At 36.4% G+C, this 22,636-nt stretch overlaps 2 protein-coding genes across 3 annotated transcripts; one reads left to right on the top strand and one right to left on the bottom strand.

Moving 5' to 3' along the window:
- Positions 1-2,702: 2,702 nt before the first annotated feature.
- OIT3 (oncoprotein induced transcript 3) lies at positions 2,703-10,861 on the top strand (the record flags this gene model as incomplete). The annotated part of the gene is given in 6 exon segments (XM_072423134.1): positions 2,703-2,825; positions 3,945-4,067; positions 5,984-6,144; positions 7,478-7,893; positions 8,096-8,195; positions 10,139-10,861. Coding segments are annotated over 6 exon segments (1,097 nt in total), but the record flags the coding sequence as incomplete, so codon positions are not given.
- Positions 10,862-13,297: 2,436 nt separating this feature from the next.
- Positions 13,298-22,282, bottom strand: PLA2G12B (phospholipase A2 group XIIB). 2 transcript variants are annotated; one of them, XM_072423135.1, is made up of 4 exons: positions 21,975-22,282; positions 19,444-19,532; positions 16,192-16,357; positions 13,298-14,626 (listed from the first exon to the last, which is right to left on the bottom strand). In XM_072423135.1, the coding sequence occupies exons 1-4, from the start codon at positions 22,204-22,206 to the stop codon at positions 14,508-14,510; spliced, it is 606 nt and encodes a 201-aa protein (XP_072279236.1). In that variant the 5' UTR covers positions 22,207-22,282; the 3' UTR covers positions 13,298-14,507. The 2 variants fall into 2 exon arrangements, with proteins under 2 accessions (XP_072279236.1, XP_072279238.1); XM_072423137.1 differs by having other exon boundaries at positions 19,456-19,532.
- Between the last annotated feature and the right edge of the window lie 354 nt (positions 22,283-22,636).

The raw sequence follows: 22,636 nt of genomic DNA, 5'->3' as shown, positions 1-22,636 counted from the left end.
TTTCGGGGAAGGGTCCTCTTCTGCTCCTGTGTCACTGTCTGTATCTGTCTGTCATTTGCAATCCTTATTTAATGTACAGTGCTAATATGTTAGTATGCTATATTAATTCTGTTTAATAATAAAACACCAAAGTATGCTGAGCTTGGACCATCTGACAGCTTTCTTGCATATAATTGCAATGTGCGGCCAATAAATGTTGAGGAGGACTAGCTAATGCACAGTAAACACAGGAGCCACACACAACACATTATGGCTTTAGCACTAACCCCTTCTACAGCTGCATAGAGAAAGAATAGTCATTGCAGAAAAGTTCTATAGCTGTTAAGAGTTACAATTGGTACCAATAAGCAAGACTAGAGGACCAGCCGAAATCATGGTTTGCTTGCTGCTTTTTTTTTTTATTAATGGCATCCCCCATACCCATGTGCATAAATAGTTTTATCATGGACCGGTTTAAGTATCTCCTGCCAAATACTGCCCTATTGATCTGCTGCAATATGCCTCAGTCTTGGTACATTTTGTAAATAACATTCACAAATGTGAAGGAGGTAATTTCATAGCTTTCTAGACATCTTCAATAAAATGGTTTGGAGCATAATTACAAAGTAAAATGGTGGGCTTATGTCCAGAAAACACAGCTAATAGGTAAAAGATAGCATTTCAATTAGAATAAATTGCAGAAAATCATTAAGAAACCATTCCAGAAAATTATTATACCAAATCTCTCCACAAGTGATTTGCTGGTTATTGTGTTTTATTTATTGACACAGAATCAAAACAATACAGTAGTACATATTAAAATCAGCCAATGTGTAAACTTACTATTGTCATATTGGTGAAATCCCAATTTTGATTGATTAGTTTGGGAAAGGAATATATTATTGCACTTAAATTATCAATGCTCTTTTTACAATTCCCAGATAACATTAAAAAAAATTCGTTCAATATTGATTATATAACACTAAATAACAGCTGATTTCTCAGGTTACTAGATAGCAGTAAATTTCAAGATAATACAGTTTGGGTTAACACTTACAATTCAAACAGCTGTAAATTTAGATACAGGAAATGATATTTTTTTGCATTTTTTTTTTTCTTTCCATTATTTTAAATAAATCAGAACTAACTATATTTACTTTGTTGGGATGGATTTGTATATTGTTTCTTGTTTAAAAAAAAATGTAAGCCTAAATTATGAAAGCTCTCCAAAACTGGAGAAGATAGATTATCATGGGTGAACCTGAGTGGTCCAGCAAACCTAGAATGGATTTCTTAAAAATCATTTGTTATTAGTTGGCAAATGTTTTTAATCCATTCAGGTTTGCTGGACCACCCAGGTTTGCCTATGACAGTTTATCTTTAATTAACTAACTTTAATAAACCAAGCCCACTAGAGGTTGTGTCTAGTGAAGAATAACTACAACAATAATTTATGTCTCTGTCCCATACCATGAGGCTGTAAGTCATAACAAAGCAAGAACCACTTTGACTGGCTTCAGCTTGGAGATCCAGACACAGACAGGGATTCCTACTGTATGAAAAGCAAAGCCATGGTCAGAGTGGCCAGAAAAAAATAAAGGTTAGGCTGTTTTATTTTCATTCACCTTTTTCATTCTGCTGACCCACAAGTGTCGTATGACAAATACGAGCCTGTAGCTAAGACAACTTTTTGGTTCCTGTTCAGCAATTTAAAATTAAATGTTGTATTTTGCTTTTAAACAAATGAATACAGAGTATGCTTTCTTCCTTTCTACATAATATGTGGGTTAGCTTAGGGACTCAATCACATCAGGAGGAGGAGTTCACTGCACAGACACACCCAAGGTAAGAGGGTAGACTTTTTGCTCCCCTATACCAGCAAGCTTGTGCTGCCCCTTCCCACCAAGGTAGATAGGGAGGGAGAGGGGAGGGAGAAGAGGGAAAGAGAAAAAGGGTGAAAGAAATATAGAGGAAGAGAGGAGAAAGAGAAGGAGAGGGTAGTGAAAGAAGGAGGATTGAGAGGGGGAGGTAGAGAGAAAGAGAAGGGAGAGGGGAGATAGATAAATGAAGATGACAGATAGGGAAGAATGGGAAGACAGAGGGAACTAAAGGGAGAGGGGAAGGAGAGAGGGATTGAAAATGAGAGTGTGATGAAGAGAGAGAGAGGGTAGGAAAAAAGGGAGAAGTAGAGTGAGACAGAGAGAGGGTAGGAGAAAAGGGAAAGGAGAGGGGGTAAAAATGGGAGAGGGGAGGGAGGTAGGGGAACATTGAGAAGGAGAGGGAGGGAGAGAGGGAAGGGGAAAAGTGAGAGTAAGAGAAAAAGAAAGAGAGAGGGAAAGAAAACAGAGAATGATAGATAAGAGAGAGCAGGAGAAGAAGAGATGCACAGATCTCTGCACTGTTACCTTGGAATAATCTCTTTGTGCTTCCTATTACTGTATTACTGTGTTCAGCCCCCTATTGTCATGGTACCCTAAGCCTTGTGAGAAATCTGGCACTGACTGGAACTATATTTTCTGCACAATTGTTGGCAGACAGAATGGACTTGGAGTTACAAATAATTTTTTGACAAAAACTTTTAGGTATGTGATGGAAGACTATGATGCACAGTTCTCCCACTTTGTTCTTTGTTTTCCCCTAATGGTCACATTATCATTAAAATAAACATTTTGTGGCATGTAAACTAACTGCTGCTTTTGCATGGCTTTTCCTTTTGGTTTCAGATGAGAATGAATGTGAGGGTAATAATGGAGGCTGCAGTGATATCTGTATCAACCTAAAGAACTCCCATCGCTGTGAATGTGGGAAAGGAAGAGTCTTGAAAGAAGATGGAAAGACATGTGAAGGTGACATGCATATGAGATCATGCTTGATTTGGTTTCTGTGTATGAATAGTGACATCTCATTTGTCCTAATTCAGTAAAGTCTGGAATTTGTAGTTTGTCCACTGAACACACAATTTTTTTTCTCTTTGCCCTCTTCATGAATTTTTTTTTTTATAAAGTGCAGCAAAACATAGTTTTATGCATCGTGGACCACTCAGTGGTCAGTCTTGGTTATCATCAATGAACCTGTGCCCAGGCTATGTATGCTCCAGTATTTAAATATTTTTATCATTTAGTAAAGGAATTTCAAAAACATGTCCTCATTCACATCTCTAGGTCTAGGCATTGTGGAAAATTCATCTTCACAGTTCACAAGACAAGCACTGAAACCTTAGCTTTTATCCCCTACATTCTATCACAAAAGAATTGGGAGACTACCAGTGTTAGAATAAAACAAACAGATGCTTCTAAGTTGTCCGAAACTAATTGATCTTTAGGGCCTTGTAGAACAAATTGGTTCACATTAGACAAGAGTGGATCAGGGATGGTTTTAAAATTCTTTTACTGCCTGTTAATGATATGTAAATGATTTACGATCCATATCCTGAGCACAGGTGTATTTTAAACCTGTTATTAAAAGCCAGGGTTACTAAGAATCTCTATTATTGAATGATGCTGCTCACATAGGCCTCTATCATTTAGAAGAACTATGGTATAAACACAATAAGTATTGGAAAATTATATGTGTAGTCAAGGGTCATTTATTTGTATTCTTTCAACAGGATATAATATATATAAACAGCCATTGGTGGACAGACCCAAGTTTCATCTTGTGGGTAACTGCAGCACCCTCCAAATTTCTAAGCATTGTTTGTTATATGGTTTGCACCAATCATCTTTGTTTTTTTTAGAGATGCATAGGGTAAAAAAACAGGTTCAGTTATATATTCTATCATTCCAAGCATATTGTTTTGTAACAAGATATGTGTTTTAGTTATAATGTATGCCTTCATTTACTGTAAACTATTCGGGTGTATAACTGGTTTAAAAATGTATTTATATTTTCTGTCTGGCACATGCTTTTTAATGTTATTTTTGGTGATGCTGTCTTGTTATAAAGCATTGAAATATCTCTCATAGATATTGAGGGCTGTCAAAATAATAATGGAGGTTGCAGCCACAACTGCGTTCCCTTTGGTGATACTTACCAGTGCCAATGCCCACGGGGACTTCTCCTGTCTGAGGATAATCATACATGTCAAGGTAAAATATTTTTTAAGTTTTATTTTACCTGTTTGATTCACAAATTTATTCTATCTATTCAACTATTTAATAACTTAACAACCACATGTATCAAAGAAAAAATGCTAAATAATATTGTAGCCTTATAATAAGTTTTTAAAACTCATCAGTATTACGTTACACTGTGGTATTATGTCGTACATATTTGTATTCAACCCCCCCCCCCCCCCCCCCGGTTCCCTTTAATTCCTCCTAGCCACCTTAGATCATTGAGTGTTCTCCCCCTATACAGGTAATCTGGATCTCATTGGCATGTGAAATACAATGCAATATTTTTTTTTTATTTTAATTATTTTATTTGAAAAAAAAAAACTTGCAAAAAAAGAATTTACAATTACAACAATGGTAGTACACATGATCCCAGTCTTTCCGTAGGGTTTTCATGTTGGCCATGCAGTTGCTACCTGACGTTATTTTTTTGCTTGACATGTGCCATGTATATGATTATTTATAGCACCTATATTTTTTAATTTAAAACTTACTACTGTGGGAATTGTGTTGCTTTCTTCTTTCACAAATCCTTTGCAATCCATATCTCAACGATCAAGTTTACCTTTAGAAGTCAAATGTAGCATTGTCTGTGCACCAAGACTATCTAGATACATTGGCATCATCCCTTCCTTACAAATGGCTGGAATTAATATTTTTTTTGTACTTGCTTAATGTTTACTGACATAAAAAAGCAAAATGATCTGTCAGACATAAAACAAAATACACTTCCAGTCAACCAAAAATGGAGCTTGAATGTGATTGTATCTGGGTGGATTCTACAAATAAAGTCTGTTTTTACTCAGAGTTTCACAGCTGCTATCGTGGAAATAGTTGTGTGTGAAGAGAGAGGGAAAGCAGAATAATGCTCAGAGAAGCTGGCAAGGAAACTTCAGATAGTTTGAAAAAAATGTCAAAAAAAGAGCCTACACAACAATTTGGAAACTAGAAAGACTATTGTTCTTTCTCACAGCTTTTTGTACAGATAATGTTAGATGGGACAACAAAAAGAAATGCAAGCATCAACCTAAACACATATGATGCATCCAGTAAAAGGTTTAGATGTTAGTAAAATTTACCAATACATTTTAATGGTTTTCTACCACTGATTGCAGTCTAAAGGTGACTAGGAGCAATGTCCCCCCCCCCCCCATATGTAGATCTTTCTTTTTTTTTGTGCCTTGGGGACAGAAAGTGAAGAGAAATCTCCCAGTTGGGTCACATAAAGCAAGACGTCTGCATGATCTGAAACAAAATAATATGTTGTATGTATTCTTTTCGTCCCCTGTAGGCAATATATGTTAGGTACATTTGGAATGGTCTGGAAAGGCAAATACAATTTAGCAGTTTATCCAACCAACCTCTTTTAATTTTTCTGTTTTTGTCTTTTTTGTGACCTTTTATGTTTTGTGTATCTTTACTTCATACACATCAGATTGTTACATGGGAAAAATTATATGTTTATGATATAATTAAGCTTAAATTCTGCATACTCTGACATTTATCCCTCTCAAGCTAATAAATTGCTAAATTCTGTCTGAGCCATAATGTTGCTCCCAGGCTGCATTGTTAGAAGTAATTGTCATTCATAGAAAGAACTGGTGTGAAGTTTGAGATGCACCATTGACCTGCAACAGAAAGTGATTGTTCTGCTCTCTTACTAAGATCTGTCTCCAATAGAACATTTAATCCTGCCACTAATAACCACAAGGGATTTTCACGGTAGAAGGAGATATACTTTATCACAAATTGTATTTTGTGAACATAACAAATGTTTCTATAGACTGTACCTTGAGCTCTGATAGAATGTGCAGAAAACAATAACTTTTTAACTATTGATATGCCTCTTTTGCTATATTATAATAATGTTTCTATTGTATCTATTCCAGTTCCAGTGATATGTAAACCCAGCAACATAGAAGTCTCTGTGCCAAAAGAAATAGTTGGGGGTCTTGAACTGTCACTTACCAACTCCTCGTGCAAGGGAACGTCCAATGGCACCCATGTCAATATTAACTTCAACCTGAAAACTTGTGGGACAGTCATGAATGTATGTAACTTTATTATTAATAATGTTAAACTGTAATTATAAAGCACCAACCTATTACACAGCAGTGTACATTAAATAAGGGTTGCAACTGCCAGACAAAATGCAAACAACTACACAGGAAGAGGAGAAGAAGACTCCACCCAAAAAAGCTTACGATCTAAGTCCATAGTTGGGGGAAAAAGGTACACTATAGAAAAGAGATAGTAAATGGTGGCTTATAAGTTAGGGGACAGAAGAAGACTGGTAGGCAAGTTTGAATGTGTGGGTTTTAAGGGTGTGAATAGTATGAGCAAGCCTAAAGGGATGAGGAAAGGAGTTCTGGAAGTAGAAGTATCCCTGGAGAAGTCTCAAAGCTTTGCATGTGACAAGGTTATGAATGAGGAAGTAACTGATAGGTAATTTAAGAAGTGAAAAGAGCAGGTAGGGAGGGAAATGGTGTGTGGTGGGAAGAATGGATAAGTCTAACTGCAGCATTTATAATAGATTGTAGAGGAGAGAGTCTTGTCAGTGGGATGTCAGAGAGGAGGATGTTACAGTAGTCCAGGCGAGAGATAAGAGAATGTACCAAGGAGTTTGGTGTTCTCTGGGAACAAGAAGAGGTGAATTTTGGAGATACTTTGCAGGTGAAAGTGACAGGACCTGGAAATGTTCTGAATGTGGTGAGTGGAGGACAGTGTAGAATCAAAAGTGACACCAAGATAATATGCCAGAGGAGTGGGCCAAATAATCTTTAGAAAATGTGTTCACATGTCTTGGTGAAGGTTGAAGGGAAATATCATAAAAAACTGTAAAGCATTTTTTCCTTGAAAGTCTCATTTTAAAATGGTTTAAAAATTCTGAAGCTTATTTGTTTTCCATTATTGATGGAAATTTGTGTGAGAGTGCAATGGGAGATAAGGTCACAGGCTGCAATTGTTCGGGCTGACTATGGACACAGATTACTATATAGGATTCCTAAAGTCACAGCTAGGTTTTGTAGGCTAGATGACACCAAATCTGTCATTTACTTTTGTACTTCCTACTAGAAGATAGGCCAGTTCTCTGCAGCTTTTTGACCCTGCAAATGGTCATTCTTTGTCCACCTTACCACTAAGCCCCCAGTCAATACCTAGAAACCACAACCCCTTTTCAGAAATGTTTAATTTATCTAGAGCTCTTTTTTCAAACTCTATATTGTGTGTTCAAGTCTTAATCAATGCAATGTATATTAATAAATACATAAAATGTCTTTGACCATTGGCAGAACATGCAATGCTCCAATGATTTACCTGGTTATCTGTAGAGCTGATAATAATTCTCTTACTACATCTGAGATTACCTCTGTGCCTTCCAGGTAGTCAGTGATAAGATTATTGCTACCAATGAAGTGACGGGAATGCCAAAGCAGACCCCAGGAAGTAATGGTGACATCATCATTCGTACCAGCAAGATCATAATTCCTATAACATGTGAATTTCCCAGACTCTACACCATTTCCGAGGGGTATGTAGCCAATCTAAAGAACTCACCAATGGAGATAATAGGACATAGCAGAGGTACCTTCCCTTTCACCCTGGAGATATTCAAGGACAAAGACTTTGATGAGCCATACAAGGAAAACAAGCCAGTTTTGAAGCTCCGAGACTCCCTATACTTTGGTATAGAGCCCCTAATGCGAGTGAATGGGCTGGAGACCTTGGTGGAGAGTTGCTATGCCACACCTACTTCCAAGATTGATGAGATCCTAAAGTACTACCTAATACAGGATGGGCAAGTATTACTTTTATTGTTTAATGTAGTACCCTGTAGAGAATCACTCTCCCATACTGATGGGAAATGAGATTTCTAACCCATCCAAAATTAAAAAGTGTGAAATGTAAAAACAAGTTTTGGTTGTAATTTACTTTGATAAGGTATTAAAGCAAACTTCAATATGATGCCAGTCATTATTTAAATGTTTGCCTTTTTCTAGGTGTGTCTCAGATGATGCTGTAAAACAATACACCTCTAAAGATCATCTCGCCAAACACTTTCAAGTCCCTGTGTTTAAATTTGTGGGGAAAGATAACAAGGTAATGCCAAAAGCTTTATTTGGTGGTTATATAGTCTGGTTAGGCCTGGAAATGTAAATCCTAACTATAAAAATGAGGGACTACTTTTATTTGTTACTAATATATATGTAACATTTATTTATTTAAAGAACATAGGGTTCAGTAAAAACCAGTACTTTACAGTGGTATCCATTTCCTTTTTGGCTTTGACCATGATCCGTGGTCAGTTTGCATCCTTCATGGGGTGTATAGAAGGCTGTGTAATTCCCCACTGCTGCCCACAAAGTACACAGCTTGGAATGAGAAGGGAAAATAGTGGCTGACTGCTGCTAACAAATATTTGCAGTAATTACTATTTCTTATACCTCTTCAAACAGTTTTTTGCTTTGAAAACAAAAAGGCTTTACCGCTACAAATGTATTTGATATTTAATACACTCGTTGTTTTAAATGTCAACCACCGATAGAAAATCTTTTATATGTACGATTCAACAGGCGAAAAGTGCAGTGAAAATAAATGTGTACATGATTTCAATTTTCACGGAAAAAATAAAAGATCTCAAAATCCAAGGAATGGATCAATTAAAATTTTTTGGACCTGACTTTTTGGCTGTACTATTCACCTGTGCATTAAATCTTTCTGACCCCTTTATATTGTATGACACTCATTCTGTACCGTTTTTCTCTATGTGATAATTACTCCTAAAACCTGCATTAAGTACGTTATGCACCCATGAACCCTGGGCTCTGGAATTACACAGACCTGACCCCAGTTATGTACTCCTGACACCTGCACAAGGGTTAAAGCGATTGTAATTTGTCAAATCTTGAAAATAACATCATTATTGGATTACAGATTACAATAGCAGGATGATGGAAACTGACAGGTCGTAAATATACCCAGGATTTCCAAATGCTAGAAGCTAACAGGTTCTTAGAGAACCGGGGTTACTAGGTGATGGAAGTTGGCATTCCCTGGGAGATTTGGTGTAGTTGGATGTCAAAAGCCACTAACCAGACTCTCTTCTCTATAATCTATCATATATTCTGCAGACTAGATTTCACATTAGAAGAAAACTGAGGGAACTGTCCTTGCACAAACCTAAATCTGTATAAAATAGACCATCCTACAGAAATAGGGGCTGCCCGAGAGTGCCAGCTGCCTGGCTGTTATTCTAACCCTTTCCCCATTATTTTCCGTGACACTAACCTGGAACAAGTATACAAATCAAGAGTGGCCAGAAATCCCTACCTGCACATTTGTATTGTATTAATGACTATGACAACCAGGCAACTAACTAGCCTTTGCAGAATGAGAACCCAGAGCCTCCTATTTCTCTTTCATTGATGGACTGATGTGTTACTATGTATTTTTTTAATTTATGTTTTATTAATTTTTCAGCATTTACGTAATGAATTGTTTTATTTTATGTTTTGCTAATATTTTTCTTATTTTGTTAAATGTAATTGTTAATGTTTTACTATTCCTTAGTGTTGTGTTTGCTCTTTAGCCCATTCAATAAAATGTCTCAGCACCTCCTAAATCAGTGAAGAGGACTGGGTACAATTAGTGAAGTTTAGATAACACTTGTTTGCTGCAGGAATAAAGGTTGTTCTTAATCCATGAGATGTGATAACTTGCTGCTCAGTCATCAATATTTTAAACCTCATGGACTGTGGAAAACACAAACGTTGTAAAACCTGTATGTGTTTTACCATCTCTGTATCTTATATTAACAGCTTAGCACAGAATCAGATCCTCATGTTGGCTAGAGCAAGTGTTTATCAATAAGATAATGGCCACTTGTACGGAAACTCAAGAATTATTGCTCAAAATGATCATTAGTGATAGTTTTTTAGTAACAATTATTGTACATACAGGCTGCACTCTACTACAGTTTACAGAAATACTTATTAGTTTTACCTTCACAAACATAAAACTAATACTGATCTTGTATTATATAGGAGGTGTTTCTTCACTGCCAAGTTTTAGTGTGCGGAGCCACAGATGAACGTTCACGCTGTGCTCAAGGATGCCGTAGACGAATGCGCAGAGAAGTAGATATGGAGGAGAAAACAAGTCACCTGTCAAACCATCTTCTCACTGGAGGACCTATATTAATAGACATGGAGGAGTAATTTCATTTCCGACCATGCCATCATGTTGTACATACATGCTGCTTCTATGATGCTTCTTCCAGTTTGAACTTTGTATTAGCCATTTTTTTTTAAAAACGCCTGCTGACTGTCTCGTTTTTCTGTAATAACCCACCTATGTTCAGTTTATGTTTTAGGGATGTATATACCAGGGCAATTTCCTATTTTTTTTTATCAAGAGCATAGCAAAGTTTTGGGTCATTTGGTAATGTATTTAGAAGATCAATGATGGTTGCTAATGGTTACTGTACTTTGCACATCAATTACAAACTTTCAAGCTTTCATATATCTGTTGTACACAGCTTTATTTCTGGATTCTGGGGACCATTCCAGGGTTTGGAGTATTTTGATACTGGCCTTACGCTGGTTAAAATTTCTTATAAGGTTCACGTTGGATTTAATATAAACATCAAACCTAAAGCAAATCTATTATAGAATATGGCATTACTGATTGTTGTTTGATCAGTCCATCAACTGGACATTGATTGTGAAATCCCATTCTTTGTTCAATAAATGCTGCTTCCACACTAACCTTCATATTAAAACCTTCATAGGGAGGAGCACTCCCTACTATTAGTGGTTGGAGCAGGAGGATGGTATTGATCAGGCTGGTCCATAAGGTATAAGATATCCATCACTTACCTGTGCACCAATTGATCAGTGTATAACCAGCCTTTTGCAATCATGAACTGTAGATCTGGGTTGGGTCTGACTTTGCTCTGCGTCATGATCTGCATGGAGCAACAAGATCACTAACAGACCACTTACCTGCTGTACGGTGTTGCTCCCGCACTAGCTAGGCCAGTATTCAGTCACTGGAGAGTAAAATTCAGGACAGTGAGGAAACAATTCCATTAACGTAGGTGAAAACCTCTTCCCTGTGTTTTTTTCTGCTGGCAATGTGTCACCAACAGTAGCACTACTAGTGCGACATGGGGTGTAAGAGTTAAGTAGAAGCATTGGATTGTTAGTTCCTACTTATTTCACACATTGACCCTGATTTATGAAAGCTCTCCAAGGCTGGAGAGAATACACTTTCAGAAGTAAACTGGGTGATCCAGAAAACATGAAATGGATCTGGTCCAGGATTCAAAACATTTGCTAGCAACTAGAAAAGGATTTTTAAAAATCCATTTCATGTTTTCTGGATCACCCAGTTCACTTCTGAAAGTGTATTCTCTCCAGAATTGGAGAGCTTTCATTAATCAGGGCCATTGGATTGAATGAATAAGACATGGCATAATATATTTGCTTTATAAATTTATATATATATATATATATATATATATATATATATCAACATAGTTTGTTTCCGTTAGCTTTTTCAGTAAATATGGCACATGCATAGCCCATTGTTCTCAACATAAGAAATGCTATGTAAGCATCTCTGGAGTACAAGCATCATAAATCTTTTATACCTTTGTACATTGTGATTTGGATTCAACAATAATCACAAAAACGGTTATAAACTGCAGGGCAGATGTCAAGTCCCAATAAAGGATACCTAAATATGTTTACAAATATGATCTTTAAATACATTTGGAATATGTGTGGTACATATTACATATCTTGTATATATTTAAGTGGTATACATGAAATTGATTTTCCAGGAACAACGATTATCCCAGAAAAAGTTGAATTACAGTAAAAACAGTGAGTGACATTACAAATGTCTACCTAAAAAAAACCTTAATTGCCTATTTGTTAATATGCACCTATAATGTACTATATATTCTTTATACTTTGGAATACTTTTGGCATGCTGAGACAGACCCCACCATTATCTGTAGCTTTTAACTACACATTTTGCATAGTTAGCAAGAATAGGCATAATATATGACCCTTATTAGGAACCTATCTACTTATGTTCTGTTAAAGAAGCAAATAGATTTTTCTAAGCTTTCTAAAGTAATCTGTTTTCCATTAGAACCACGGCTGACTCAAATTACTTAGGCTATAACAATAGATGATCTTTGATATGTACTACCTCTCTCTGCATCCTATTAAAGTTTTGCACTGGAAGGCAGCAATATTGGAGGTAGAAGTTAAACCAGAGGATGAAATAAAGATGCTTAGCACACTGTTACCCCAGCTCTTCTCTAAATCTAAGAATACGCATAGGGCTGCCAATGAGGAGGACAAAAGGTACATAAGTACCAGATCCTGATTGAAAGAGCTTAAATTTTGCAAACCTTTAGACATACGAGAGGGCCCCAAGAAGTTCTAATGACAGCCCAGAACACATACATCCTCACTGATCCATGGAAAGTCAAATATGACTTGAATGCATAAAAGCCTTTTTCCCCAATATCATCTTTAGAGCCGAGGGTAAAGGCGATTCCCTATTTTTGGTGTGACACTGTTTTAAATGTATATTTTGCACAGAGAATCTTAACAACATCCTTGCCTATCTATCTTCCACTTTTGCCAAGCTGGCATCAGTCGTTAGGTTCTGCTTGTTCCAGACATAAATAAAACTTTGTGGCTTTGGGTAGAAGATGATTTATCACTCCAGTGGTGATCAGCGTAATGTATCAGTTTCTTCTTGTGAGAGCACAGACACACTGTAATTGGGCTGATTATTATTTTTTATGCCTTCCCAGAACAATACATTATTATATTTGGCATTCTCTTATTATATCTCTGGACATCATACTTTCAATGTTTTTGGTGACAAAAGCAAGAACAAAATCCTATTTACAATTCAGTATTCATTCATTGGTACACAGACTGCTGCCTTTAACTTAAAGGGAACGTTTAGTGTATTTTATGCATAGCATATAATTTCAGATACAGCTGCAATGTTTGTTCCAAAATAATTTTTGATATGACAGACATCTTATCAAGCTGTATTATACATTCCTTTTAACATATCTAGAGAGGTATAAAATATTATTGCAAATTCAGTGACTACAAATGCATCTTTTTACCAGGCTCATACATTTACAAATAACCATATATACAACATTTTACCTGTGGACAGTTTTATTTCTACAATAAAAAAAATCAAATAATTATACAGATGTTCCAGATTTTAGACAATGATAGCAATTAATTGACACATTTGTATTTACCTAATAACAGGCTCCTTTGCTGGTTGGAGATCCTTGTTATTGCACGGATAATTTTTGAACATCTCCCTGTGATCATGCCAATATATTCTCTCATCTATGGATCAAAGAGGGATGAAATGCACTGATACATTTAGGCGAGTTTAAAAGCAGGTCCTAGCTCTCAAGTCAGTATTTTGAGGCCTGGCAAATACCTGGCGATACTGGTCATTGCCTTAGTTGGCCATCTGTGTCTCAAACAGTTTAGAGGAACACATAGTCATGAGATTATAGTTGATAACCTTATGTATAAAGGGGATCTTCAGAGCTGCCAGTCAGCTACTATAGAGGGGACAATAAAAAGGTTATGAAAACTCTGATTGCTCTTGTTGTCCTCTCTGATAACCAGAAACTTCGATTCTGCTCCCTCTTTTGCTCTTGATTTACAAATCCAGAATAATAAGGTACAAGCCAGTTTGCTCACAAGCTAATATCCTTTAAAGGAAAAAACCCACACAGTTCTCTGTATTCCCACTTCCAATATTTGTGTTAGTTTCATTTAAATAAATGGATATCCTAATCTATTTGAAACCTGCTTTTCCAATAAAGTATGAATATACTATTCCTATATCTATGTCAATTACAGAACCTGTTCAAATGTTACACACTTCAGCCTTGTTAGTTTGATCATTTAAAAAATGTATGCTCTCAACAAGAAATATATGTGTTTGAGTAAGCTCAGAAGTAGTTTTACCTTATGACTTTATTAGTATAACTATAATAAATAGGCTGGAATTAATTTCTAGGAGGAACTGAAGTTGAAAAGGGGAACACAGTTTAAAATGTATCACTTGGTGAGCAATGAAAGAGCAACAATAAATCAGACACAGTCAAAGCCAATCAATGGAGATGAGGTTAGCTGGCTTTCTAGAATGCAACTGACCCTATTCCTACAGATCACAGCAGGCCAGCAGAGCTTACATTATGATTAAGATGACCACCACTTCAACAATGCAATGCTTGAGTTCCCAGACTGTGCTGCATTGTAACCTTGTAGTCTACATTGGTCAAAAAATAGTCTTTGGACTACAGAAATACTCCGGAATTAGTAATTAGTTTAATACTCCTTATAGCTCATCGCGCTCCTCCTCGTTGCAGATACAGGATGCTCTTTGGCTATTCATGAAAGGTCTACATCCCAAGGCCCAGAGTGTGTTAAAGATTGTGTCAGCTACGGATTCACAGGCTACAGGGAGAAAATTATATTAAAACAATAAATATAAATTATATTTAAAATATAACTTAGATGACATGTAGAGATAAAATATAAGAAACTGTTCATTCTACAGGTAATTTATATGTGAATGTACAGTATGTTATTCATGTACTTACTGGTTTTATTTATTCGCAGAATCTATTTTAACTTGTCTAAAAATAAAGATTATGCATCTATAACAATCAAGAACATCTATTCCTACTAGTTCATAAATTAAAGTAATAAAAAAAACTGTAGTTGATCCAGATAAAGGCAAAATATCTAGTTGAATTCTCATTTAAAAAAAACAACTCTCTATAATAAAAGCTGCTCATTATATTCTGCAGCATTGGCTAAAACAATCTTATCAAGCAGATGTTTCCACATTTTCCCATTTTTGCGCAGTAAGGAAACCTTAAGTGTGCTATAATATAACCCTATTTATATAAAATCATAAAATGCAACATCATACATTGAGCAGCTGTCATTGATGTGTAATCCTAGTGAAGGCAGACTGGTTTCAGAACTAGAACTTTGTTGACACACAGCCTTAAAATATATCTACGATCAAAACTTTTTACTTTATTAATTTTTGGCTATAATGGGTCATCGGCACAATAGAAACCTGAAGGTGTATACCAGGGGTCGGCAAACTTTTTGAACTACTAGGCCATTTCAGGAGGTCAAAAATGCACACTAAGCCAGAAGAAGGTGTCCAAGGAAAGGTTTTATTTAAAAATACAGTACGATCAATGGGAAACATGATGTTGCATCTTCTTAAGAGACAGATACAATATCAGGTTCCAATGATGAGCGGTTCAGTAACAGAATGTCATTAAGGTGATTGTCAGAGAGCTGAGAGCGCAGCTTGTTCTTACAAAACTTCATCTTGGAGGACAGCTGCTCACACGAATAAGTGCTGCCAAACATTGCGATCACACACTTGGCACAGGCTAACAACATTGGAAACTGAGCATGTGGCAGCTGACTGTAGAAGTCAATGAAAGTCTCTCTACATGCGCACGTGCTTGGCATCGAAATGCCCCTTGAGATTCGACCGCTTGAAAGTGCTGTTGGTGTCGTTGCACACTAAACACGGCTTTGTTGCCGTGTTGGAGGAAGAATAATTCGTCAGTCTATTCGGGGATGAAGACACGACATTCGAGGTCAACATTCCGGAGACTGGTAGCTGCGCGTTGCTTCTGCTCTTTAGGCATAGTAATTGGGATTACTGTGCGGAAACTCAATAATATCGAGGGGAACTCGCAATAACGCGACAGTTCAATTAGGTCGCATCCAACAATAAATAAATAAATAGGGGGGAGTTAGGCCAGACTAGATTACTGGCTAGGTCGTATCCGGCCTAAAGGCCGGAGTTTGCCTACCTCTGGTGTAAACCCTCACCCAACTTTCCTAAGCAAAGCAAAAATATTGATTTTAAATATACTCCAAGTATTCCTGTTAACCTACAAAGTATTTTATAAAATGTTTTCTATATTCATATTCTATATTTATAAACTTGATAGTGCACATGCAAGGAAAAAGTATGAGCTTACCTTCAACTTTTGAGACAAAGCCCAGACTTTTCTTCAGATCTGAGCAGATGGAATGGAGACACCAACGGAACTTTGCATCACAGCGGTACTTGTTGGCTCCACAGGTGTCATAACAAATATCGAGCTGATTACAGCATTTTGTCATTGCTGGGATACCCATATCCAACTGGAAAGAATAAGAAAATCCACTCAGTGATGAATAGAACAAATATTATAAAAAAATAATTTCTAAGAAAGATAAAATGTGCTCTGCAGGCTTTCAGAAATCAATTGGAGATTACTTCTGGTATTTTGTAATACTCGAAAACCAAAGCTTTAACGTAAAACATAAATATTGGTCTGATGGATCAAACACTGGCTCATTTCTCTTTCTTCTGATGGGATCTGTGCCTTTTCTTTCATAGGTTTGTCTATCTTCCTTAGCCATTGAACAGGTTCTCACTCCTTCTGCTGGATTTTGAATATGATGTATGTTTTGAATGCAGCAGGAGTAGCGAGATAGAACCAAGTTTAATTGTATACACAACATCAGAAAGCAATTCCATACTGAATAGATTGATGGATGCATTAGAGGGGAATACTCATTCTATAATGAAGATATTTTACTGACATCACAAGGATACTATCTCAATTTCCTGTGGCATTAAAAATCAGACACCTAAATTTAATGGGAATTAAATCAGTAGTTGATTCTGTATAATCCATTGGGTATAATTTCAAAATGATGAATAGTTTAAAGGGAAATACTATTATATGATAATCCTTATTCGATATAGGGGAAAAACTCTCATAGTTGTTCTCATATTATATATGCAAAGAGACACAAGACTCAGGTTCCTAGCTTTTATCAATTGCTATTGATCCAGTTAAGCTCCAGTGCCCAACACCAAGCTGGTTGACCTTGATTGTCAAGTATGATAAATATTTTATATGACTATATACACATACTACTTTCATAAAGTAAATTGCTGTATGCATTAAGGCATTTGCCTGTGAAATTTACAAGACTGCACATTAATAAGGACTTACAGTCCTCCCACCATGATCCATGTGTATTTCCAGAAAGTCTATGCAATAAGCTGTTCAGTCCATAGTGTGAAAGCATTAATCACTGCTTGTAGCAGCCAGACCTTAAAGCCTTCTGCCTATATGAAATATTACAGAAAATCTACCTGCTGGCCTACATAACGTCAACAGGTATGGTCCTAGTAGTTTTCAGTAAATGCAAGTATTTAAGGCCTACAATATTCTACAGGTCCTTAGACAGGAAAGCAGAACCCCCATAAAGCAGGTCAAACGCAGGTCAGACCAAGATCAACCACAGGTCAAATGTCAATGACAGAGTAAATTCTAAACTATGTCACATCAAAGTAGGACCTTACTGTGACAATATAGCAGTTTCCAGCATCAAGCCTACCATTGGCTAGTGTAAAATATTAACCACTATTATTATTTTGTAGCTCCACAGCCTTACATACAATGCAAAGGGAAATTGATATATACCTGTAGCCTGTAACAGTATGTTAAACTTTTTTCATTATAGTTAAAATCTCCAGCCTAGGACACAAGGTAACAATATGCCCATCCAGTGGCATAGCCAGGCACTATGATCTGTTCTGCAGGGCAATCTAAACCCCTCTCTGAACACCTATTTATTTTATCCAGGTATTACTTCTACAGAGCACCAAACTCAGGGGCTGATGATCCCATCATGTATTTTACAACACAAATTTGTTGTATCTTGTTTTAGAAAAAAAAAAAAACAGGTACAACTGGTGACATATATTTTTTGATGCGTAAACTGAATGTTTTGATATGTAAATGTATGGCGTGTGTAGTAATCCATAGCAAACTTCGATCTGCCAATGTATTTTTTTTTACAACACCATTGTTTGTAGTGTTGCTTTGCTGAATAGGCATGCATGCTGTACATTATAGTGTGCAGACAGCCCTTTGTTTCTGACATTTACTGAAATAAGGACAACCCTCTCTTCAGTGTTAATGGGTGCTCTGGGCAAACTTAAAACTTACAACTTACATTAAAGCTCCATACCTCTCTTGACCTATGCTACCCTTGTCTCCAAGTTTTTACAACTTTGTCATCAGTTCTCCTCTGCCACTGCTGACAGCACAGTAAATTACAAACCTTAGCTACATTGTATTGTTCTGTACCCATGCATATTTGACCCTGTGGAACTCACTTGTGACTCTAAGTTTGAAATAATTTTTGGACTACGTTACTGAAAAATCTATTACTGCAGAATAAATAGTAAACTGTTTTTTATCTCTCTCTCTCTGTTTTAGCTCATATCATTGCCTCTCACACACTGCATAAACCACCACCCCATGTAAAATCTGCATATGAAGCTGAGGCTCAAATACTGACAAGATGAAACACAAATAGAAGGACATCACAGATGGGAAGTCTATTGTGTATAAGTCTGAGTGGTCTGTCTATTTGTCTTTTGTCTATCAGACAGAAAACAGGGTGGGCTTATTATACCTACTGCAGATTCTAATGTTTGTTGGGTGGAAGTCACAGTGTGTAGGAGAATGGGACTAAAATATTTTAGCACAGAAGAGGACGATCTACAAGAGTGCAACAAGCAATGGAAAGGCTGAAGTTCAGCTTTGACATTTCCTAATGATCATATGACCATCATAATTTTATTGTATATAGTTTTATTCTAAATGGAGATCTTTTCAATTTGACAGCCATGTTCTTTTCAATGACTCAGATATGGTTATTAGTGGTCGGTCTAGTGGTATTACCCGGTCTCCAGGTATCAGTAGAAGCTCCACTATTAACTTGACAGCTGGATCCTGTTTTATGTTTCTGTAGAGCTCAGCCAGTAGTTTGAGAGCAACCCATGCTCTGAGTATTGGTAGCTTCTGTCTGCTACCCTGATGCACTTTTGCATGCATATTTAAACTTTGCACAAAAAACAACAACTTATACCAGACTGGTAAGAACAAAGTAATACCTCAACTTTTTTTCCCTTAAATTTACATACATAATTTTAATATACAATAATTATGTAGGAGAATGCTCTGTATTGTCACCTATTTTACGGTAGGTGGATTTGCTTATTATAGGTGAGATTTAGATATTTTTAATGTGTAAAAGCACAGATGTTCAGTACAGGGTGTATATTCAATAGCATTACATATGGTTTCTTCCACTAATGATCATGAAACAGCTGTTAAAGAAATGTTAGTAAAAGGGATTACAGTAATGTTAGCTGTACATACACTCTCTGGTACCTTGAGACCCAGGAAATAGGAACTACAGCCATTGGGTTCTGGGGGTTTGTAGTCAGGTCTGGGAAGTGGAGCTTTGCCTGAAAGTAAGAAATAAAAAAACATGTTAGAAGAAAGCATCTAGAATGAACATTATTACACCACCACTAGTGGTTCTAAACTTCAAGATTTAAAAATGATATCTCTTTGTAAACTTGCATACAAAAACATAGGTGCATTTTTTTCACATCAAAAACATTTTTCCCCAAGGCAAAAGTAGATATAGCACTCATGTAGATGGCAGTTCCTGTCAAGCACATCCCTTTTTATTTGACCACAAAACTACTTGAATGCACACATTTTTAATGTAAAACAAATCCTTTAAAGGCAGAAGGCAGCCTGCCTTGTCAAACAAACCACAAAAGACATTGGACATCAATCGCAGTCCCTGAACTGTCATCTACACTACTCCACTGAAGTCAAAAGAAATCCAGTATGACCCGAAAGTAGACACATCATTAGAAAATTATATAGGCTGCCATCGGTGCACTCATTTTAAAAATGCTAATTGGATGTAAAGTTGATCCTTTAGTTTTTAGCCACACCGCAAACATGCATTCAGTTTCCTGTTTATAGTATACTCAATATGGGTCAGGGATTCAGAAGGTATTTAAAGAACAGGATAGGAACACCAACTAAGCAAGCTTTACATTACAGAACCAGGTGAGAGTAGACAGCTTTCAGGATAAATGGTGCCATAAAGGTATGCGTGTTGCCAAGGATCTATATAAAACCCAAACCAAAATACAGATCCAGTGGACCACCTCAAGACTGTGGGCATAACCATATGGGTATAAGGGGCAGCTGCTGATACAAGGAGCCTTGCACATACAAGGGGCCCCAAGGGAGCAATGCAGTTAGACTTAGTTACCACATTTAGGAGGTCAGGGTCGAGCAGAGCCTTGTAAGATATCAACTGACTGCAGAGCACAAGGACTGCCTTCTGGTGCACATTTCTTCACTGACAAGCATTAGCAATTTTGGTGTACTGGCCTATGCAACATGCTTATCATCAATATTTGTAATGATATACAAATAAGAGATTTATTTATCAATTGAACAATTCCAAATGAGGGTGCTTATTTTTAACCTGTTTTAACATGTGCAGAGACTGTAGCCAAGATAGTCAAAATGATTTCTGCTGATCAGTAGTAAAAAATAATCATTGGGAAATAAGTTGTGTTCATATAAGCCCTAGGTATGTAACCACTATTGAGGCTGGTATAGTAAACGTATTACAGAGGTTGAGGGAAATTGATGTTCATGCATCAGATTATCTGCATATCCCTCATCCAATTATATAGTTAGTTCAGTGCCCTGATAAAGTCATAAATATATTCTCTCCTTTTCTTACTGTAAATTTATAAATCTCACATTGCTGAAACCATTTACTAATCACTTTTGTGTTACCGTATTATTTAAAGGGTAGTAAAGGTTAGACAGGAATTGATGGGAAATCTCAATAATTGGGAAACAATTGGTAAAATCTTGGATGGGGTTATAAACTATCCCTGCTCTCTGGGCTTGATTTTAATAACCTACACAATATTAGCCTTCCGACATCCATCCAGTTAACCTCTCACAAAACAAGTCACAAATATTGGCTCATGGTCCCACAAGTATAATGCCTGGAACCTCAGCATAAAAAACAAACAACTTACAACCAAAATATAACCCTCTTTCACTAAGGCCACTCTGTTGTAGCCCAAAATATTTCATTAAGGGTTGTATTTTGTGGTAGGAACCAATAACAATTTTTAGCAGCATGCGCAGTGCACGTTATGTCATTTTTTGAACCAACCTCACAGAAATCAGTAGAAAACAGAAAGAATAAACCTTTTTTGAACAAATTCTTATTTCATCATAGAGGGCCATATTTATGAAATAACATACCTAAAAGATAAAAACCTGAATTTATTTAAAAAGGTTTCAGCACCCCAACTATGTGGAGTAACAACTTTTTGGTATTGTAAAAAACTCATATCTGTTTAGAATTACATCTTTACATTAATAAAAGATGTTGGGTCAATATATGCCACCCATAATTGCACTAGCTTTATTTTATACAAAACTTATCACATTTACCAACCAACACAAAACAATTTCGATCCCTGTATTTCCAGCTGTCAAACTTAACACTGACTGAGTTTCGGGATGTAGTTATATAGTAATAGTATTATTATATAGTTAACAAATTATTTGCAAAAAAAATTTCCAAAATTAACTTACCTCCTGGAACATTTGCATCCAATTTTACCATTCCACTGTTGAATTGTTTTAAACTGTTATGTCTGTACAATTACAATGGTATAAAAAACCTAATAAAGAAATATTAACTAAATAAACATGTACAGCATAGTTTTGCCTCTGTATTAAAGTAGAAATGCTTCTTTAAAGGTTTTAATAAAAAATACTTATAACAATAAAATTTTCCTGCTGTAGGACAGGTAAATAACACTCCCCGGAAGAAAGAAAAAACTTACCATATCGGCATTTGTATTGGCACACACCATTTCTTCCACCAAGGAGCTCCAGAAAAGAGTCAAAATAACCATTTACAGCTTCAAATCCACCCCGAATGGATCCAATACCCCAATCAGAAGAGTCATCTTCAGGAGGTATCTGAGGGTTTGTGGCATTCTGAGCAGCTTCTTCTGTACTCACTGCTATACTTAGCGCTATAGAAAGTACAGCAATTTTAATAAGAAGCTTCATGTCTGCGTTGAGCCCCCAGCTATACCAGCACCCGTTGTCTGTACTGAGCACTTTTCAGTCTGTGCAATGCCTCAGAGTGGACTTTATACTCTGGTATGGTAACAGAGGTGAGGTCACAGCAATAATAAAAATAAAGAGAACACACAGTTCAAAGGTTGGCCTTAGTGGAAGTCAGACCAAAAGCTGATTAGTCAGCCACTGAACTGGTGATATTTCCAAATTTGTCTAGCAGGTCCACTGTGCTGGACATGTTCCTAAAATCTCAAAAGACGTGATTTAAATATGCTACAGGTCAGCACAGATCGATATTGTATTTTGATCATTTGATAAATTAGATATGGACAATATTAAAAGGTTTATTGACAAACTGTAATTTTTTGGAGACATAGAGACGATTTACTAAAATAATGAATAAATAAAGAACATAGCC

This window comes from Pyxicephalus adspersus, chromosome 10 (genome assembly GCF_032062135.1).
Source record: "Pyxicephalus adspersus chromosome 10, UCB_Pads_2.0, whole genome shotgun sequence".
In the NCBI taxonomy this organism is placed as follows: Eukaryota; Metazoa; Chordata; class Amphibia; order Anura; family Pyxicephalidae; genus Pyxicephalus; species Pyxicephalus adspersus.
This window is presented reverse-complemented; position numbering and strand designations above follow the sequence as displayed.

Coding starts and splice junctions, on each gene's coding strand:
- PLA2G12B (XM_072423135.1), bottom strand. CDS start 22,206: ATGAAGCTTCTTATTAAAATTGCTGTACTTTCTATAGCGCTAAGTATA. Junction 19,533..21,974: donor CCAATACAAATGCCGATATG/GTAAGTTTTTTC, acceptor TCTTACTTTCAG/GCAAAGCTCCACTTCCCAGA. Junction 16,358..19,443: donor GTCTCAAGGTACCAGAGAGT/GTATGTACAGCT, acceptor TATTCTTTCCAG/TTGGATATGGGTATCCCAGC.